The sequence below is a fragment of the Rousettus aegyptiacus genome, unplaced genomic scaffold (assembly GCF_014176215.1).
Source record: "Rousettus aegyptiacus isolate mRouAeg1 unplaced genomic scaffold, mRouAeg1.p scaffold_m13_p_10, whole genome shotgun sequence".
Lineage (NCBI taxonomy): Eukaryota > Metazoa > Chordata > Mammalia > Chiroptera > Pteropodidae > Rousettus > Rousettus aegyptiacus.
In genome coordinates this window covers 67,292,173-67,311,274 of record NW_023416285.1, presented here as the reverse complement: position 1 = coordinate 67,311,274, position 19,102 = coordinate 67,292,173, and the positions used below count along the sequence as shown (strand labels likewise).

Genomic DNA, 19,102 nt, shown 5'->3' with positions numbered 1-19,102 from the left:
TGTAAGAGGAAAGAAAATATATAGTAACCTGTATATAAATGTTCATAGCAGCTTTGTTTGTACTAGCCCCAAACTGGGAACAATCCAGATGTCCAACAACATGTAAATGGATAAAGAAGTTGTCATATACCTACACAATGGAATACTACTCAGCAGCAAACAGGAATTCATTAGTGATACATGAATACATCTCAAATGATCCTGTTGAGTGAAAGCCAGGCCAAAAAAAAAAAAAAAAAAAGCAGCAGAAGAAGAATATATGTTATGTGATCTGGTTTATACAATCTCTCAAAAATGAAAAGTAATTTATAGTAATAGAAAGCAGATTCGTGGGTGCCTGGAATGGGGAGCTTGGGAAGGATGGATTGCGAAAGGGCATGAAGATATGATTTCGCTTATATGTGGAATCTAAAGAACAAAATAAAGCAGAAACAGACTCACAGATACAGAGAACAAACTGGTGATTGCCAGATTGGAGGAGGCTGGGTAAAAAAGGTAAAAGAAGTAAGAAGTACAAATCAGTAGTTATAAAATAGTCACTGGGATGTAAAGTAAAGCATAGGGAATATAGTCAATAATATTATAATAACTATGTATGTTGTCATATGGGTACTAGGCTTATCAGGGGGTCACTTTGTAAATTATATTAATGTCTAACCACTATGCTGTATACCTGAAACTAATATAAAATGATATCGAATGTCAACTGTAATTGAAAAAAAAAGATGAGTAAGGCTTAAAAAGGAATGAGGAAACTTTTGGGGTGATGGGTATGTTTATTATCCTAACTACAGTGATGATTTCACAGGGGAAACGTGTCAAAACATCAAATTTTACTTTAAATGTGTGTAGTTTTCCCTCAATAAAATTGTTTAAAATTTTAAAAGGAGTATGAGTTATTATAGAAGCAAGTGTAGAATATAGTGGTAGCATCTTTAAGTAGCACCTGATACAGACACGTTGTGGGACAGGGATGGGGAACTAGGCAATAGAAAAGATAAAGGGCTTGGTTCAGGTGGGGAGGTAATGCCAGAATTAAACCTTCGAGAATAAGAAGATGCCAGGCAGGCAACTAAGTGCAAAGAATGACATTCTGGGTTGAGGGAGCAACATAGGCAGGGCATAGGGGCCTGAGAGCATGGTGCATTTGTGAGGTCATGAGTGGTTAGGTATGGCTGCAGTGTGGGTGATCAATAAAGTCGATCATAAAGAGGCCAGATTCTGAAAGACCTTGTATGTTTTGCTTAATATGAAATACTTATCCTGAAGTCATTGGGATTAATATTAGAGAAATTATTTTTGGTGACTTTCATGAAGAGTCATTAGGCAGATGTCCCTCTCATCAGAAACATGCTCACAAGCCATCTCTTAGGATGAATGCTTTCCAAGGATTATTTCCTCCGGCTGCTGACCATTCATAAAGTTTCCTCTTGTAAATGTCAGATTCAGGAACTGCCATTTTTAAACCTGAAGTCAGATCTGTTTTAGGGTCCAGCCCATACAGCCGTCCTCTCCTCACAGCTGGGAATGCTGAATCTATTAGCAAACTCAGACTTGCCTGTGGCAGAATGAATCTTGTTTATGAGCATGAGATATCAGGAATACTACCCTAGCATTGTGTGATCTGAAGCATAGAACTCTGCCCAGAATTTGAACAAGCAGGCATGTAGTAGTTTTGTTGTTGTTGTTGTTTTAATTGTAAAATCATTGTTGCCATTGCTAATTCTGATCCTGTGTTCCATTTCCGACAGCTTGTCTAATATCTGAGACTCCATCTATGCTAGGTAAAGAGTTTTGCCCCAGAACCCTTATTTAGTCCCAAGGCTCCTCATGCTTCCCTGCAGTCTACATTGTCACTTGCCCCTGGATTCCTGGACGCCATGTTTGCTTGCCCTTTGCTTCCTCCATTCGCCATAAGCTCTTTTAATACTGGTTTGTTTCAGCATGTGCTGCCTTACTTTCTGACTAACATGGTCTGACCGCTGAAGTGGTCTTCCTCATGGAAGATGCTCTCATTTCCACCTCGCTCTCAGATTCTTTCTTCCTTAGTGATTGGACTTCCCTGGCACTGCTCTATTGATGTCTATATTTGAGAGCTGGCTTTGCAGAGAAGCATTTAATGAGAGAATGAACCCAGGTAGATACAGTGATTTTCTGTGAAGTTATTTTTAGCCACCAAACTAGCCCCTTGTCCTTTTCTTATATTGTGTTCTGTTTTCTAAAATCAAAAAATCAAGATGCCAAACTCACTCTCTGTATTATGGCCTCTCTGATCTTATTTCTCTCAGGCAGAACTGACTTCCTCCCTATTTGCACCCACATTGTATGCTGACTATCAGATTTCTGTCATAATAGTTATAATATTTTTATTGTACTTATGTATTTTCATACCAGTCACCTCTCTTAGACCACAGGAGTTAAGACTGTGTGTTTGTTTTTCCATTCCCAGCATCTGGTGAGAGTGCTAGTCATATAGCAGATGTTAGATAGGCTTTTGAATGGGTGAGAGCTCTATGTGTTTAGTCAGTACTTCATGTAGAATCCAGGGGTCCCACACTCTAAGTGCCAGATATCACACACCCATCAGGTGCAGGACATGTTTAGCATTTGGGTGGAGGCAGCCAATACAGAACCTGGGCTTTCATCTGATTGGACTACTAGACTGATGTAATGGTGAAAAATAAGGATCCCTGGGGGGAAAATATCTTAACACTTACTAAGGAAATTTGGAACTCATACTTTAATATATTAAATCTGTTCCTATAAAGGTTCTAGGGCTAAAACACGCTATATTGATGAAGATTGGGTGGTACTTGCCTGGGAATGCTACATGAAAATGTAAATGTTGGTATTTAATTTCCTCATGTGTAAAACCAGAAAGTTGAATTAGATTAAACCCAAGGTCATTCTAGCTCTGACCATAACCCTGTAGTTCCCTCAGTACATAAATCTATATATATGAAGAAAGAATACACCTCTTAGATGAAAGTGCTTTACAAATTATAGGAGTGAAATGACATCTAGTTTTCTCTTCCTTAGTGACATGAAACCTTCTTCGAAGAGTTTTTATTTTCTTTTCCTTATAATTCCAGTTAGCAAGGATAGCAAACATAATGGCAATTTTCCTGTATGTAAGAAAGAAGAAACAGCTTATAGACTGAAGTGTATAGACTGAAATAAAATTAGACAATAATCTAATTTTAATACTGAACTTAAGAGGGCATTTTCAAAATTATGAAGTACATTTTGCTTATTTTAAATTTTTTTCAATGATTTTGACTGTTTTTGCTACTATAGTAATTCAATCAAGTAATCACTTTAATAATTTCTAACTTTATTACAGAAAATTTCAAATATGCATAATTAGAGAAGTATAATGAACACTCATGGAATTTCACTCCGTTTAACTATTTTATAATTTTGCCAGCTTTGTTTCCGTTATCCTCTCACTTCCTCCTCTACTCCTATACTATGTCATTTTACTGAAAATATTTCACTATGAATATACAGCGGAAAAAGACTATTAAAAACCATAGTTATAACATTATTGCATCTAACTAAAGAACAATTTCTTGATATCATCTAGTACCTAGTCTTTGTTTAAATTTCTCCAATTATCTCAAAAAAAATTTTTTTGTAGTCAATATATTTTAACCAAGATCAATAGAATATTTACACTTCGTATTTGGTTGATCTGTCTCTATATTTTCCTTCTCAAAATATTGGGTCATTTAGCTTGTGGAATTTACCACATTCTAGATTGAGCTGATTGCATCCTCCCTGTGTTTTGTCCCCCTGCCCTTTCTTTTGCCCCCATACCATTCGTATGTTGAATAAATCAAGTCATTTTGCTTGCAGAGTTTATCACATTTTATATTTGGCCAACTGTCATCTAGTGATGGTAGGTGACATGTTACTCTGGCCCTCTTGTTATCCTGTAAACTGTGTAGAGAAACTTTCAGAATCTGATGAAAGAGTTTCTCTCCCTAGACAAATGCATATACATGCAAATAACAACATACATATGCAGAAAATATTGTATGCAATTTCAAAGGCTTCACAGATCCCCAGAAGCCATAGATCCCAGGTTTGTTTGCCCTGATAGAGGTTCCCTTAGAGATATGCACTTCCTATCCCACAACATCTGCAGACCTGTGATGTCCCCTTGACCTATTGGTAGTTCTCTTAAGATTTTTGTTATGAGCCTTATCCTTTCATTATCAAGTTCTCCATCAGCCTTTCATCTAATGATTTTAGCAGTTACCAATTATCATTGCCTAGAATAATCTTTGATTTCATCTGGTTTGAAAATGGTGATTTCTAATTCTACCAAGAACTTTCCCTTCATAATCAGCTATTAATTACTGAAATATAGTTTGTACTAGAAAAACAGATTCTTTATTTGGAATGTTTTTAGGCTTTTGTAAAACTAGAAATTGACCAAAAAAAATGAACAATAGAAAACAATGGTAGTTAGAAACTTGTTGCATCCTTTTGCGTAGCCAAAGCAGATAACTCTGAAATAACAAAAGCAAATGGACCAGAGATTTGAGACCTTTCCTGTGAACTACCTAAATTAATACTCCAATAAAGAAAACTAAAAATCATTTTATATTCCCACTTTTGCTATTTAAAAATGAATCTATATGCTCTCTTTCTTACAGAGAACATTCCAACAAAGACTACGTGGGTCTCGGTAAAGAAAATTTATTGCTTAGGGGATGCACTATTAGAAACACAGAGGCTGTTGTGGGCATTGTGGTTTATGCAGGTTGGTTACACTTCTGATTTTTCACCATTGTCTCCTTTGTGCTTTTCTACAAGTTAACATGTTCCATTTACTCAAAATGCAGTCTGTAAAAGCAGAAAGGAAATTTTGTCTTGATAAATTTAATCATTGGTCTCTGTTTTTCTAAATGGATTGCAAAGCAAACTAAATTAACAAAATATGTTATGTAACTACTTTTTATGAAGTTGTCTGACAGAGAGATTTTAAAATATGATATTTGCTACCTGGCTTTAATTTATGCATTTTCCGACATATCTTGTTGCCTGTGTAGGCCATGAAACCAAAGCAATGCTGAATAACAGTGGTCCAAGGTATAAGCGCAGCAAATTAGAAAGAAGAGCAAATACAGATGTCCTCTGGTGTGTCCTGCTTTTGTTCATAATGTGTTTAACTGGTGCATTAGGTAGGTAAAATTTGATTATTTGCTAAAATGTTTTCAGCAAGATATTCATTTAAAAGTATTTTTAAAAATTTATGAATGTTAGACTTTTATAACAGAAGTTTTATTTGCCAAAGATTTTTTTAAATCACATTCTTATCTCTGTCATTCTTTGGCCTGCAAAATATTAATATTGATTATATCCTGTTACCTGTGGCCACTGCACTGAATGGACTGGGAATAAATTTAAAGAAAGAAAGATAGGGGATGTGTAGTCATTTGAATTTGAATTCGTTTGCAAAAGCAATTGATGTTCAACCAAAATAAATATTCTCATCTCTCTTTCTTTAGGAATAAAATTCCATATTTGTATATTTGTTACATATATGTAACATTTATTTAATATCTATGTGTTTTTTGAAAGGTCATGGAATCTGGTTGAGTAGATATGAAAATGTGCTCTTTTTTAATATCCCTGAGCCTGACGGACATGTCATATCACCAGTGTTGGCAGGATTCTATATGTTTTGGACCATGATCATTTTGTTACAGGTAATTTCTGTCAAGCGCATCATAGAATTTTAAGATTTTTACTACATACTTAGCTATATTCAGTTTCTCATCCTTTTCCTTCCCCTTTAATGGTTTTTAAATCATTTGGTTCTTCTTAGGTCTTGATTCCCATTTCTCTCTATGTTTCCATTGAAATTGTGAAGCTTGGACAAATATATTTTATTCAAAGTGATACGGATTTCTACAATGAGAAAATGGATTCTACTATTCAGTGCCGCGCCCTCAACATTGCTGAAGACCTTGGACAGATTCAGTACCTCTTTTCTGATAAAACAGGAACCCTCACTGAGAATAAGATGGTTTTTAGAAGATGTAGTGTGGCAGGCTTTGATTACTGCCATGAAGAAAATGGTGAGTGTTGGGTGTCTATGAAAACCAACCTTAATATTGGTCTTTTTATACTCACTTAAAGGTTTGATAATTCTAGCATGGAAATGCTCTATTTAAGCTGTGGATACTTAGCTCATCCAAATGGGTGGTAAGCTTAATTGTCATCCCTTCAAAAGTTAGTAGGTCAAAGTCAAAGAATCTACTGTTGTCGTTTCTTTTAAAGGACAGTAAATTACCAGTGGTGATAGAAGGTCACGGGTTGCAGATGGTGACAGTGATACTGCATTATAGATACTTTGAAGAATCTAATGAAACTATGAACCATCGCCCTAAAAAATATTTTGAAAATAATTCCATAGGGACTTTAACCCTAACATTCAGCTGATAGGTATTCATTAATTCTTAGTTAAGAACATCTAATTTTAGGAAAAATAAGGTGAAGAACAAAGTTAGAGGTATCATACTACCTGATGTCAAACTATACTACAAGACCATAGTAATCAAAACATCATGGTACTGGCACAAAAACAGACACATAGATCAATGGAACAGAATAGAGAGTCCAGAAATAAAACCCATACCAATATGGTCATTTAACCTATGGCAAGGGAGGCAAGAATATACAATGGGGTGTATTCAATAAATGTTGGGAAAACTGGATAGATACACACTAAAAAAAATTAAATTAGACCACCTTCTCATACCACATACAAAAGTAAACTCAAAATGGATTAAAGACTTAAATGTAAGATCAAAATCACAAAACTTCTAAAAGAAAACATAGGCAATAAACTCTGACATTGTTACTACTAATTTATATATATAAATATCAGGGAAACAAAAAAAATAATCAGTGAGGCTACATCAAATGTGAAAGTTTTTGCACAGCAAAGGGAAACCATCAAAAAACAAAAAGACCTACTAAATAGGAGAAGATATTTTTCAATGATATATCTGATAAGGGGTTAGTAGTCAAAATTTATAAAGAGCTCAAACAATTCAACACCAAAAAACCAAGCAGTCCAATTAAAAATTGGACAGAGGACCTGAATAGGCATTTCTCTAAAGAGGACATATAAATGGCCAATGGACACATGAAAAGATGCTCAGCACCACTAATCATGAGAGAAACACAAATTAAAACCACAATGAGGTATCACCTCATACTTGTCAGAATGGCTGTCATCATAAATCAAAAACAGGCATTGGTGAGTACCTGGAGAAAAGGGAACTCTCATACACTGCTGGTGGGATTGCAAATTGGTCTAGCCACTATGGAAAACAACCTGGAGGTTTTTCAGAAAATTAGAACTACCTTATTATGATCCAGCAATTAGATTTCTGTGTATTATCCAAAGAAAACCAAAATAGTAATTCGAAAAGATGTAGGTGCCATATATTCACTGAAGCGCTATTTACAATAGCCAAGATATGGGAGCCTCTTAAGTGCCTGTCAGTAGACAATTGGATAAAGATGTGGTACATATATACAATGGGATGTTACTCAGCTATAAAAAAATGAAATCATTTGCAACAACATGGATGGGCCTAGAGGATATTATGCAAAGTGAAATAAGTCAGAGAAAGACAAATACCATACGCTTTCACCTATATGTAGAATCTAAAGAACAAAACAAACGAACAAAACAAACAGACTCATAGATACAGAGAACTGAAAGAAGTATAAATTGGTAGTTACAAAATAGTCACAGGAATGTGAAGTACAGCACAGGGAATATAATCAATAATATTGTAATAACTATGTATAGTGCTGGGTGGGTACTAGACTAATTAGGGGGATCACTTCATAGATTATGTAAATGTCTAACCACCATGTTGTGTACCTGAAACTAATATAAAATAATATATAATGTCAAAAAATAAATTTAAAAAAAAGGAAAAATAAGCTGAACTTCCTACACTAAGGAAGTAAATCTGTAAATTACAAGTTTTCTTTAAAGAATTGACCTTCATTAATTTTATTTTTTATAAACATAGTATGTGCTCCTATGAAGATAATTGAGAAGTGTCCAAAACAAATTAAAAGCCATATTCACTATCGGTTAATTGCCATTAACAATTTGATGAATATATAATATCCATTTCTTTATGCATATTCCTCTGTATGTGAACATATGTATTTACACATTTTCCCTTTTATAAGTTGAAATATGTTGTTCTGTGGTTTGCGTCTTTTACTCAACAATGTCTGTGGACTATTTTTTTTTTTTTAACTCAGTTAATAATATTAAATGCATAGTATTGTTTTGTATGTGGTCAAGCTTCGTTTGCTATTATAACAGGGCTTGCAATCAACACCACTTATTCATTCAGCAGATGTTTTGTGAGCATCAGTCCCTGATCTCATGTAGCTTAGAATTTAGGCAAGAAGATAGACAAATAAGATTTAAAATTATGATAGATGAAATAAAAGAGAAACCTGTTTTTCATGCCCAATGATGTTGGGACAGAGTTATTCTTTTTAGTCTATGTGATTTTTGGAGACATAATTAGCACTCCATTGTCTTAATTTGGTTTCGATTAGTAATGAGATGCTTAACTTTTTATACGTTTACTGGTCATTTGAATTTCCTTGGTAAAGTGATCATGTCCTTTTCCTGTGTTACAAATAACTTTTTCTCACTCTTAGTAATCCATGGGAGGGCAGGAGACATTATTAATTCTGAGATGTATTATTTTCACCAAAATGAAAACAGGTTAACCCTTCAGAGTTTTCTAGCAATAATGTTACCTAGGGGACATTTCCATAAGGAATATTGCTGCTTGGAAATAATCCCTTACACATATGTAATTGAACTAAACACATCTGACAATGGTATTTTATGTTTTAAAACCCTACAACTTAGAAATTTGTTCCAGGGACTAAACATATAGACAACTAATAATTCAACAAGCCCATATTTATTGATTATTTACTCTTTATTCCGGTTACTAGACATAATAATAAACAAGACAATTAAAGCCTCTATTCTCACAGAGCTTCTATTAAATAGTCACAAATAAATTAATTTTTAAGTTAAGAAAAAATATTAAATATCGAAAAGTGCTTTGCAGAGAATTAAAATGGGTTAATATGATATAGAATGATTTGAAGTCTTTTTTAGATTGGATAGTTGGACAAGTTGTTTCTAAGAGGGATATTAGACCCTAAATATGAATTACATAATCTTAAAGTTGATGGGCAAGAGCCTTCGAACCAGAGGGAGCAGCTGGTACAGGCTGAAATAAGCTTGGCGATTTTCAAAGTAAAGAAGGCTGTGAGGCTGGATTAGTGAAGTGGAAGAAGGAGGGGCAATAAAATTAGAGGTCAGATCATTTTGAGTTATATAAGCCAAGAAAAGGTGTTCAGATTTTATTCTTAGTGAATTGTGAATTCACTGGAGAGTTTCATGCAGAGAGGGATCTGATCTGCTTTCTCTTTCAGGAAGATCACTAGCTACTGGGTGAGGAGTGGGTTGCTGAGGGCAAGGGGGCCAGTTATAAAGCTTTTGCACTAGTCCAGTTGAGAGATGATGATGGCTTGGACTAAGGTAATAGAGATGGAGAGAAGTCAAGATATTTGGGATATATTTTGGATAAATAATGGACAGCTGTTAGTGATGCTTTGAATACGGGGGGCTGGAGAAAAAGAAAGGAATCGGAGAATCCTAGGTTTTTGTAATAACAACTAGATAAATTGTTAGGTACCATTTACAAAGGTGGAGAAGACCAGAGAAAGAGTAATTTTGAGGGGGAAGAGAAGGAGAGTTCTCGTTTCTCCATGTTCAATTCAAAGTCTCTATTATTTATTTAACAAGTATTTATTGAGTATCTATCATATTAACAAAATAGACAAAATTATATGCCCTTTCAGAGTTTATATTCAAAAAATAAAAGCAAATAAGATACATAGTTTGTAGATGGTAAGTGCTGGCAGAGGATTTATAATACATAGTGTGGTTAGATCCGGGAAGCTTTCACTAACAAAGGGTCATGGTGAGAGACTTGAGGGAAGTGAGTGATATCTGCTTGAAGAGCTTTCTAGATATCCAACTGGAAGTATCAAGTGGAGAGTTGGATATATGAGTCTGGATTCCAATTAGAGGTCAGAGGTGAAGGTATAGATTTGGAGGTCATGTGCACAGAGATGATATTTCCAAGATGGGACCAAGCGACATCACCAAGGAAGAGTTATATAGGTAGAGAAGGGAAAGAATTCCTGCAGCAGCCCAATATTTAAGGGCTGAGGAGAAGAGAAAACAGCAAGCAGAAACTAAGGAAGAATAGCCATTGAAGCAGGAGGAAAAACAGGTACACATGGTGTCAGAGAAACCAAGAGCCATTTTAAAGAGAAAATGGTCAACTCTTAAATACTGCCAGGAGCTATATGGGCAGGCGGGATCACTGGATTTGGTCACATGGTGCTCATTGGCAGCCTTAACAAGAGCCGTGTCAGTGCAGAGAAACAGACAGAAAGCCATGAGATTGTTTGAGGAGAGATGGCTATAGTAAAAGAGGGAGAATTGAAATGGTGATGAAGTCCTTTAGAAGGCCTGAGGGATGGGATGCATATCAAAAGTGGAAGGTTTGAGAACTTTATCCATAGTTGTAGGAGGGAAGACAGAGAGAGTTTGGATACAAACAGAGAGAGGTTGGTAGATTTGATGGTAGGAAAAGAAGGGAATTCCTCTCTGATTGCTTCTACTTTTCTCAGTGAGGTAAGTTCATTAACTAAGGATATTGGGGGACGGGAGTTTGGAGGCCAGGGAAGAGAAGTGGAAAAGCTGTTTAAGTAAAGGCCTGACATATTCAACTTGCAAATGGTTCTTCTCAAGTAATGACCCAGTGTGATTTTTATCCTTCAGCCAAGAGGTTAGAGTCCTATCAAGAAGCCATCTCTGAAGATGAGGATCTTGCAGACACTCCCAGTGGCTCCCTCAGCAATATGGCAAAACTGAGAGCTCCCAGCTGCAGGACGGTTCATAATGGGCCTTTGGAAAGTAAACCTTCGAATCATCTTGCTGGGAGCTGTTCTGCTCTAGGAAGTGGAGAAGGAGCCAGTGAAGTGCCTCATTCCAGACAGGCTGCTTTCAGTAGCCCCATTGTAAGTGTAAATGCATGACTTGAATCTTGTACATCCATAATGGATATTAAAAGAACATCCTTGTAATTATAAGAGAGCCAAACTCTGTTGCCTTCTCTACCTGAAAAGAGACTATGTAATTGCAGTTATGTGTGTGATTGCCACACACATAATTAGAAGTATAAAAAACAATATTACAACTTCCTAATTTGGGGTATAATTCAGTGTTGAGAAGTAGTATATAATTTCTGAGGGGAAAAAAAAAACCCTACAGTATTTCTGATCAGGACCAATCATGTCTGAGCCTAAAGAGGTTACCTTGATTTAAGGACCATGGCTCACTCTCGGAACCAGCAAACCTTACCAGTTATTTTGTGACAGGTAAATATGTCTAAATGATAGGGAAATTCAAAAGCCTTTTGGTACCATCCAAGACCTTTTTATTTTCTGTAATCTCCTCCCAAATTTCACCAAACCTGTGTCCTCATCCCCATTTCTATATGTCAGAGGGGGATTTTTTAATATTTCCATTTTAAAGCTAAACATGATATGTACATAAGTCCCAGAGGGAAGTTTTAAGAACTGTCTAGTCACACCCATTGACAAACCCATTTTACTGCAGAAAAATATAGAGGGTCTTGTGGAAGATGGGAAAAAGGAAAGATACTTGTATGAAAGAATTAGAAATCAAAAGAATTAGAAAATCAAAAACCTGTGTTATAAAATTACTTCTATAAAATTTTAACTATCTTTTTCTGCCTTCCATATTTCATTAACTTGTGTTTTACCAAGATGAGGATTCCTCAGCCATGAGACTGTAACTGGTCAGTGATCTCTAAAGTAGGTGGCATAACAAGAATGAATCAGCTTTGGGGAAACTGTGCTTCTACGTCGAATCTATTATATGGTTTTCAAAGTAGAGACATGATCTGAGTAGACCCCAGTGGTCTCATTAGTCCTATGAAAGCCTTAAGAGAAATCTGGCTCTTTTCAAAGTTGCCAACAAAAAATTGCAGCAATGAAGGTGATCATTTCAGTGCAACTCATTTAGTTCGCTTCCGTGGCACTAAAGATGTAAAACTTGTTATGTATCTTTGCCATATGTCAGGCTATTCTAAACGTTTAAACTTAACTTTTCACCAACTTCTGAAAAAAAAAATGAAAGAATACACATGCAACCTCTTCTAACTCATTTTCAGGCTATATCAGAAATATATATTTTCTTCTCTTTTATCTTTTTACCTATCCTTCTACTGGTTTTTTATACTTTCCACCCACCTTGTTAATCATAGGTCGACTCACATTTAGTGGAAGTAGCAAGGTATTAGCGGCCAAGGGGGATTGTGCCATACTCTCCTTGGTTTCCTGATCCAGGCTCACTCTCTTCTTGGAGCAAAGGATTATTTCTTAGTTTAAAATCTTTGTTTTTATCTATACCATTTACCCTTTCTAATGTATTCTCCCTTCACAACCTTCCTCTCCCTACCAAATCTGATAAAATACTTATTCCTTTAAAAACTACCTTAAATAACCTCTCTTATGAAGACTTCAAGAGCTCTTCTCCACTTCTGAGTTCTGTGCACACATTCCTTCTCTCCTTTGGTCCTTCTTACGTTACCCTTATTTCTGGTTCTGACATAAACCATTTAGCTCCTTGAGAGCAAAGACTTACTCATCCTGAATTCTTAACATCTTAGTGTCTCACGTGTCCATTCTCAGAGCATTTTTGAAGGTTGTTAAATGAAGCTGCATAACGGGCTCAGCCTTCCCATTCAGTCCATTTTGTTTTCATGCACCCTATATTCTATCCAGTGACACATGTCATTCTTTATGTAGGTGCTCTGGTATAGTGGTTCTGTGTTGTGTTTTCAATACCACATCCTTTTATAGGATAATTAGGTTTGTCTTGAAACATGAGATCATCACTCAGTATTGATCTTTTGGAGATTATTTTGAGAAAGCTATACATCTTTGGCCTTAGAAATTAACATCTGTAAAAATTTTGCATGCGATTCCAAGTGCCTGTCTATGGAGCTTAAGCTAAGAACACCAGCTTGAGAGCACACTGAGAGCCATGATGTCTAGAAGTGGGAGGTTGTAAGATGGCACCTACATCGGTGGGAAGACGGGGAGTGGAGGAGGTTTCGAGCCAGAGAGAGGATCTTAGGCAAAGTGCTGGCAAAAATATGCTAGCCTTCGGGCATTAGAACTGTACTGAAGGCCATGAGCCATGGGTTCATGTTACCTATTTTAGAAATGGAAACCTTTACTTTCTAAGCCAATGTTTTTATGCTTCTTTAATTCTCTGTAGGATTTCCTATAACAAACATACAGTTCATTCTATCTGGATTGATATGCTCTTTGACCTTTGTATTGTATTTTCTTCCTGTCATTGAGGTCTCAGCTCAGGTGTCACCTCCTCAGTAAACTTCCCTACCGCTCAATCCAAAGTACTTTCCATTCACCCTCCCCCATCTTTCTTTGTCTCAATCTAGAAGCATCTTATTTGTTTATAGGTTAGTGTTTTCGATTCACTGTCTCCCCCAACTAGAGTGTGAGTTCCGTGCAAGCCGAGATCCTTTCCATCATGTGCACACTGCTTTCCCCGAGGAGTGCCTGACACCATAGCTCAACCATAAATATTTATGGGATGAATTAATTAATGGGTTAATGAGATTCAGTGGCATAATACTAGACACTGGGATATAAAATAAATAAGCCAAGCTTCATCCTTCAGGTTTGTTCTGGGTAGAGAAGGCAGACATGTATAAGTAAATAAATATAATGCTGTGTTCGAGATGCAATAATGCAAAGTATAGTGAGGGCATATAGAAGGTAGTGAGCATCTCTAAAGAGGAGAGGAGGGATCAGAAAGGCTGTCTAAAAGAGGTAAAACTTGAGTGAAGATTAAACTACTAAGTTGGGGTTTACAGAGTCGAAGAGGAAGGAAAGGCACTTAGGACAGATAGTATGTGGTGCATGCAAAGGCTCAGAATCACAGGACTGTAGAAAATTGTGGTCTGGAAAAGGAATTGCCAATGTATGGTGATTGGCCTTTGTCTTTTTTCTTCAGGTTTGTGGTATTTAGGAATGTGAGGGGGCCAGAAGAAAGCATCTGTTTCCATACTTAAGCCAAAGTTGTAGAGGTAGATTGGTGAGTCCCTAAAACTGGAGTGGGAGTGGCAGCGGAAAATGAAATAAAAACCGCAGATATAGGTGGAACTAGAGGAGGAGTTGGGCACAGTATTAGAGCTGCTTGGCCAACTTAATTTCCCACATAGAGTATCTTTGACCATTACTACACTCTGGATGTTTTAGGTTTCACATAAACTAAGTCAGTTCCTGTCACTCTCAGTTTTAAAACATTTTTAACATTCACTATATGTTAAGGCCACCCTAAAGTTTCAGCAAATACCATATAGTAGGCAAAGAGGAATCTTGGCAGATGTTTTCTTGTTTAATTTGGATTTATATGGGGTAAGGGGATGAGTAACCTGAGCGTGAAATCTGCAACCTGGTAGGAAAGCATAGTATGAATCCTGGGGGCAAATCTAAAATTTTAAGTAGCTGTTTTATAAAATTAAGGCAAAGACATTGTACTCCCATCATGAAACCATGTCAATTTTTGGAATCTATCCACATCATGCCCTGTGTTCTCCAATTAGGAGTATAACTTTTCTCTGCATTAAAAAAAAAAAAATGTCTATTTGAATCCAAGTGGGAGAGGTTTATGTATTTGTTTTCTAAAGAGTAACATATTTTTAGTCTGTTTATCTACTCTTTTCTTTGTGAAATGTAAAATCAACAAGTGTTTGGTAGGTAATAGACAACAGTAAATTTTTCTTGCTTATCCAAGTGCCAGGTACTAAGTTAGGAATCCAAAGATCAATAAACAAGATACAGTCCTTCCTTTAAAGGAACTGACAGACCCTATGGGGAGAGATGTACATGCGCATGGAGTCATTTAAAGCTAGATAGTGTGTGCCTGGTTCTCAGGGTAGTAGAAGTTCATAGAAGAGGAAATTGTCCATCACAGAAGAATGAGCAAAGTTCAATTTTTTTTTTTTAATGCAGGCTCTAGGAAGATTTGGATCTCAAGAAAAATGCCTATAGATACAGTCTTATACATGTGATAGATAGTTCAATACATTCTCCTCATGTCAGCAACTAAATATCTCAGCCATTAGGGATTAACTTATTTTAGAGAGACCAGTGAAAGTGGAAGAATGCTTCATTCTTCATTTTGATATGTTGTCTTTAAATCTTTTTCTGGGCTCTTCATTTATATATATTGTTTCATGATGCTTTTAAGGATCTTGCATAGTCCTGAGTTTCTAGATTTTTCTCATCTTTATTTTGACAGTACTTTCTATAAACACAGATTTGCTGACCAGGGCCCCAGCTTTGGCCAGCTTTAATATCTTTTTTTATTCTCGTGGTCACAGCACAAGCTCTCAGTCATGCAGTCATTAAATTCCCCAAATTACATATCAGATTGACTTGTGTCAATAGCATTTTTCACAAAGACAAAGTTACAAACCTTTCATTAGTCTTAGATTGACTTCAGGATGCAGTAGTCTTTATGTTCTGAAGCCAGTATCAGTCAGTATGGAGCTCATTGGTTCAATGAGATCGCTATTAGCTTCTAAGTTTCTCTCACTCAATCCCAGATGTGTTCATTGGAACAAACATGACTAAAAAATAAATTTGAGAAGCCCGCTCATACTAGCCTCTTCTCAGAGTCCTAGTACCCATTAAACTCTTGAGAAGTGCTACAGTAAAGAAATCTGTTTAATTTAAACATTTCTTAAACTTATTTCAGTATGAGACTTTTCGCTGTTTGCTTAATATGTATAAACTTTCTGAGAAGGATGCCTCTGCATATATTTCTCCAAACTATGGAGTCACATAAGCACTAGGCCTTGATAAATACCAAGCAACAGATTTCCCAGATACCCCTTGGTTGACTGAACATTGAGAAGTCTCTCAGACTTTCTTTTACTGACTCTGAGGAAAAGGTGGTTCTATGAGTATTGAGGGCCTAATACAGGAACCAGTTCAATGTTACTAGTTTGAGTCTCATGCGGCAATGTGGCCAATTCATTCATGAACTCCTTCAAACTATACGATTCAAATTTTGCTATGTCAAATATTACAGGACACTAGATATCTATGTATTTAGATAGAAATTTAAGAATGTTTTGTGACAGCAGATAACTTGAACCTTTAAAATCCATTGTGAACCTCATAACCTGCCTGAGGGTAAGTGGATCATTTGAGAAGGAAAAGAAACATTACATTATTTGGGTTCCTGTTGTGCTGGTCTCAACCTACCCATTGTCTCATTTACTTTATATAGCCACCCTGTGAGGTAGGTGTAATTGTCACCATTCATTATTTGGAAGAGAAAAATGAAGCTTAGAGAGTTAAGCTGCCTGAGGCCATTAGCTAGTATACAGTGAGTCTAAGACCTGAACCCAAACCCATATGATTTCCAGCCTGTACTCTTATTAAGCCTATGCTAATTCTCTCCAAACTCCTAAGCATAAAATATAAGCCACTGTCCTGAGTCTCATAACACACATCTCCATATTTTACTTTTTTCTCTAAATCACCTCTCCGGGCTTTCCTGCATTCAGTATGCTTTACAGCCAACTGCATCCAAATCTATTCTAGAATACAATGGTATTTTTGTGAAAATTTGATTTGAAGTCCCTCTTTTGACTCATCTGAAAAAATTTCAAGTAGTTGACTATATGTTACTAGATTATAAAGAGATTTCTGCTATAACATTTTTTTGTTGTTGTTAAAATACTCCTAAGCAAGTGTGAGAAGTATGGTGTTAAACAAAATAGTGTATTATTTTAATAGCAGAATCTCTTGAGCTATTTTCTACAAAGAATCTCTAAGAGGAGGGCATAGGGCAGAACTGCCAAATATATTGGATATTAAAAATTTCTTCAAAGAACCCTCATTAATGTCTTATAGAATATTACTAGGAAGTGATGATAAATCTGGTAACCTGGTCTTAGTAATTTTTATTTTGGAAGGTTAGTTTTTAACAATAGCAGTAACTTGAGCCATGAAATATTATGTTAAAATAACATGGTATGAATAATACCCTCACTTTAAAAAAGACTCGATAACTCATCAGTTGCTATTGGATGAATCTGTCCCCAAGGTAGAATCCTAGATGCAATAAAATGTAGCCGTGGTACTGTGTATTTCAAAATATGAAAACACTCAGCCAACTAGATTTTGGTGAAAGGCGTTATTATTCCTTTCTCCTGCTTAGTTTAATAGTCAAGGCAGTCTCCATTAACATTGTATATTCTGGATTTTCCATTTTTTTGTCTTTTATTTTTCTATTCTCACTTCCCATGAATCTTTTTTAGAATAATAAAGTTTACTGTCTCATGCTTTATAGATTCTGGTTATAAAAGCTAATTGTCATGTAGATTTAAAACTGTCATATTTAGGTACTTTTTATAACAACACTTTGTCTTATTGGATCTCCAGGAAACAGATGTGGTTCCAGACACCAGGCTTTTGGACAAGTTTAATCAGATTACACCTCAGCTCTTTACCTCCCTAGATGAGACCGTCCCAGGTCCTCCATTGGAGACCTTGTACATCGTCGACTTCTTCATTGCGTTGGCAATTTGCAACACAGTGGTGGTTTCCGCCCCTAACCAACCACGACAGAAAGTAAGGTCTCTAATATAAACAGAAATCACTTTCCAGAAAAGAACTTTGGATTTAAATGTACTGGTCTTATTATATGGATAATAATTGTTAATAATAATAGTGGCTAATATAGCAGCTTAACATTTATACAGCATTTTATCTGTACTCTGCACTTAAAGTGTTCTAAGTGATTTACTGCTATTAGCATGTTTAATACCCTCAACAACCTCATGAGTTAGGTACTATTACTCTGCTATTTCCTATTTTACAGTTGAGGGTAAGTAACTTGCCCAGGGTCACAGGATGGGTTTGCGGAGGAAGTAGGATTTGAACCCAAAAAGTGTGGCTCAGTGCTATTACACTATTTTGCCTCTGGGAGGGTAGCTGATGAAAACTGGTGCTTGTGGAATGTGGCTGTTCATTTTGCTTAGTTTTCTTACCAAATAGAAGCTTTCCTTGAGACTTTGGAGACTTCCAACATTGTATGTGCTACATTAAGCAAAATATAAAGTATTAGATTAATTATCATAGTTAATGATAATGTCCCTTTTTCAGGTACCAGTTGGGTTAGTTTCAATCAATGTAAAATCTAATACATCTGTAACATAACTAGGTTCTGCAATTTCCACGAAAGTCTATTTGTAGCTTAGAATGTAGGGAAAATTAATTTTCAATTAAAAAGAAAAACTCGATGTAGAGACTGGTGATTCACCTCTTACTGTGCTGGCTTTCTTGTGTATAACTACCTCCCCTTTTGCACACATTCACTTAAAATCCACTTTGCAGCACAACGCCATTAAATTTTAATTTTCCATTAGACCATTTTTTCTTTTGGCAACTTCAGAGGTGGTCAGCTTTAACAAAAAAATAACTTATTTCTAATTAAGCTTTCATTTGATCAGAAACTACATTGCTATAAGGTTTCAACTAGAAAGTTGCCCTTTAAAAAGCAATTATGTAATTAGAGAATAAATCGCGGGGTGTTGTTTTCTCCCAATACTTCTTCGTGCACATCTCGTTCCAAAGTAGGCATCTTTTGGTGTTTTCTGCTTATGAAATATTGATGCCTTATCCCCAAAGAATATAATGTTTTATGGCCTAAAATAAAATCTCTGTAGGCATGTAAGAGCCTAAGTTTCATATTTCAAGGTAATGATAGGCAGTGAATAAAAAACTAATCAGAATTCATGTGGAATACAGAAAGCTCATCTGTGATTGAGGCGTATTTTTCACCTCAAAAATAAGTTTGAAAATCGACCAT

At 35.9% G+C, this 19,102-nt stretch overlaps 1 protein-coding gene across 5 annotated transcripts in view; it reads left to right on the top strand.

The window, feature by feature from the left end:
- Positions 1-19,102, top strand: part of ATP10D (ATPase phospholipid transporting 10D (putative)) — a 102,470-nt gene that overhangs the window by 50,806 nt on the left and 32,562 nt on the right. For all 5 annotated transcript variants that reach the window (XM_036227963.1, XM_036227962.1, XM_016161183.2 and 2 more), the window contains 6 exons: positions 4,665-4,771; positions 5,061-5,192; positions 5,593-5,720; positions 5,840-6,092; positions 10,937-11,175; positions 17,674-17,862. In XM_036227963.1, coding sequence (XP_036083856.1) covers positions 4,665-4,771; positions 5,061-5,192; positions 5,593-5,720; positions 5,840-6,092; positions 10,937-11,175; positions 17,674-17,862 — 1,048 coding nt within the window. The remainder of the gene's footprint in view (positions 1-4,664; positions 4,772-5,060; positions 5,193-5,592; positions 5,721-5,839; positions 6,093-10,936; positions 11,176-17,673; positions 17,863-19,102) is intronic.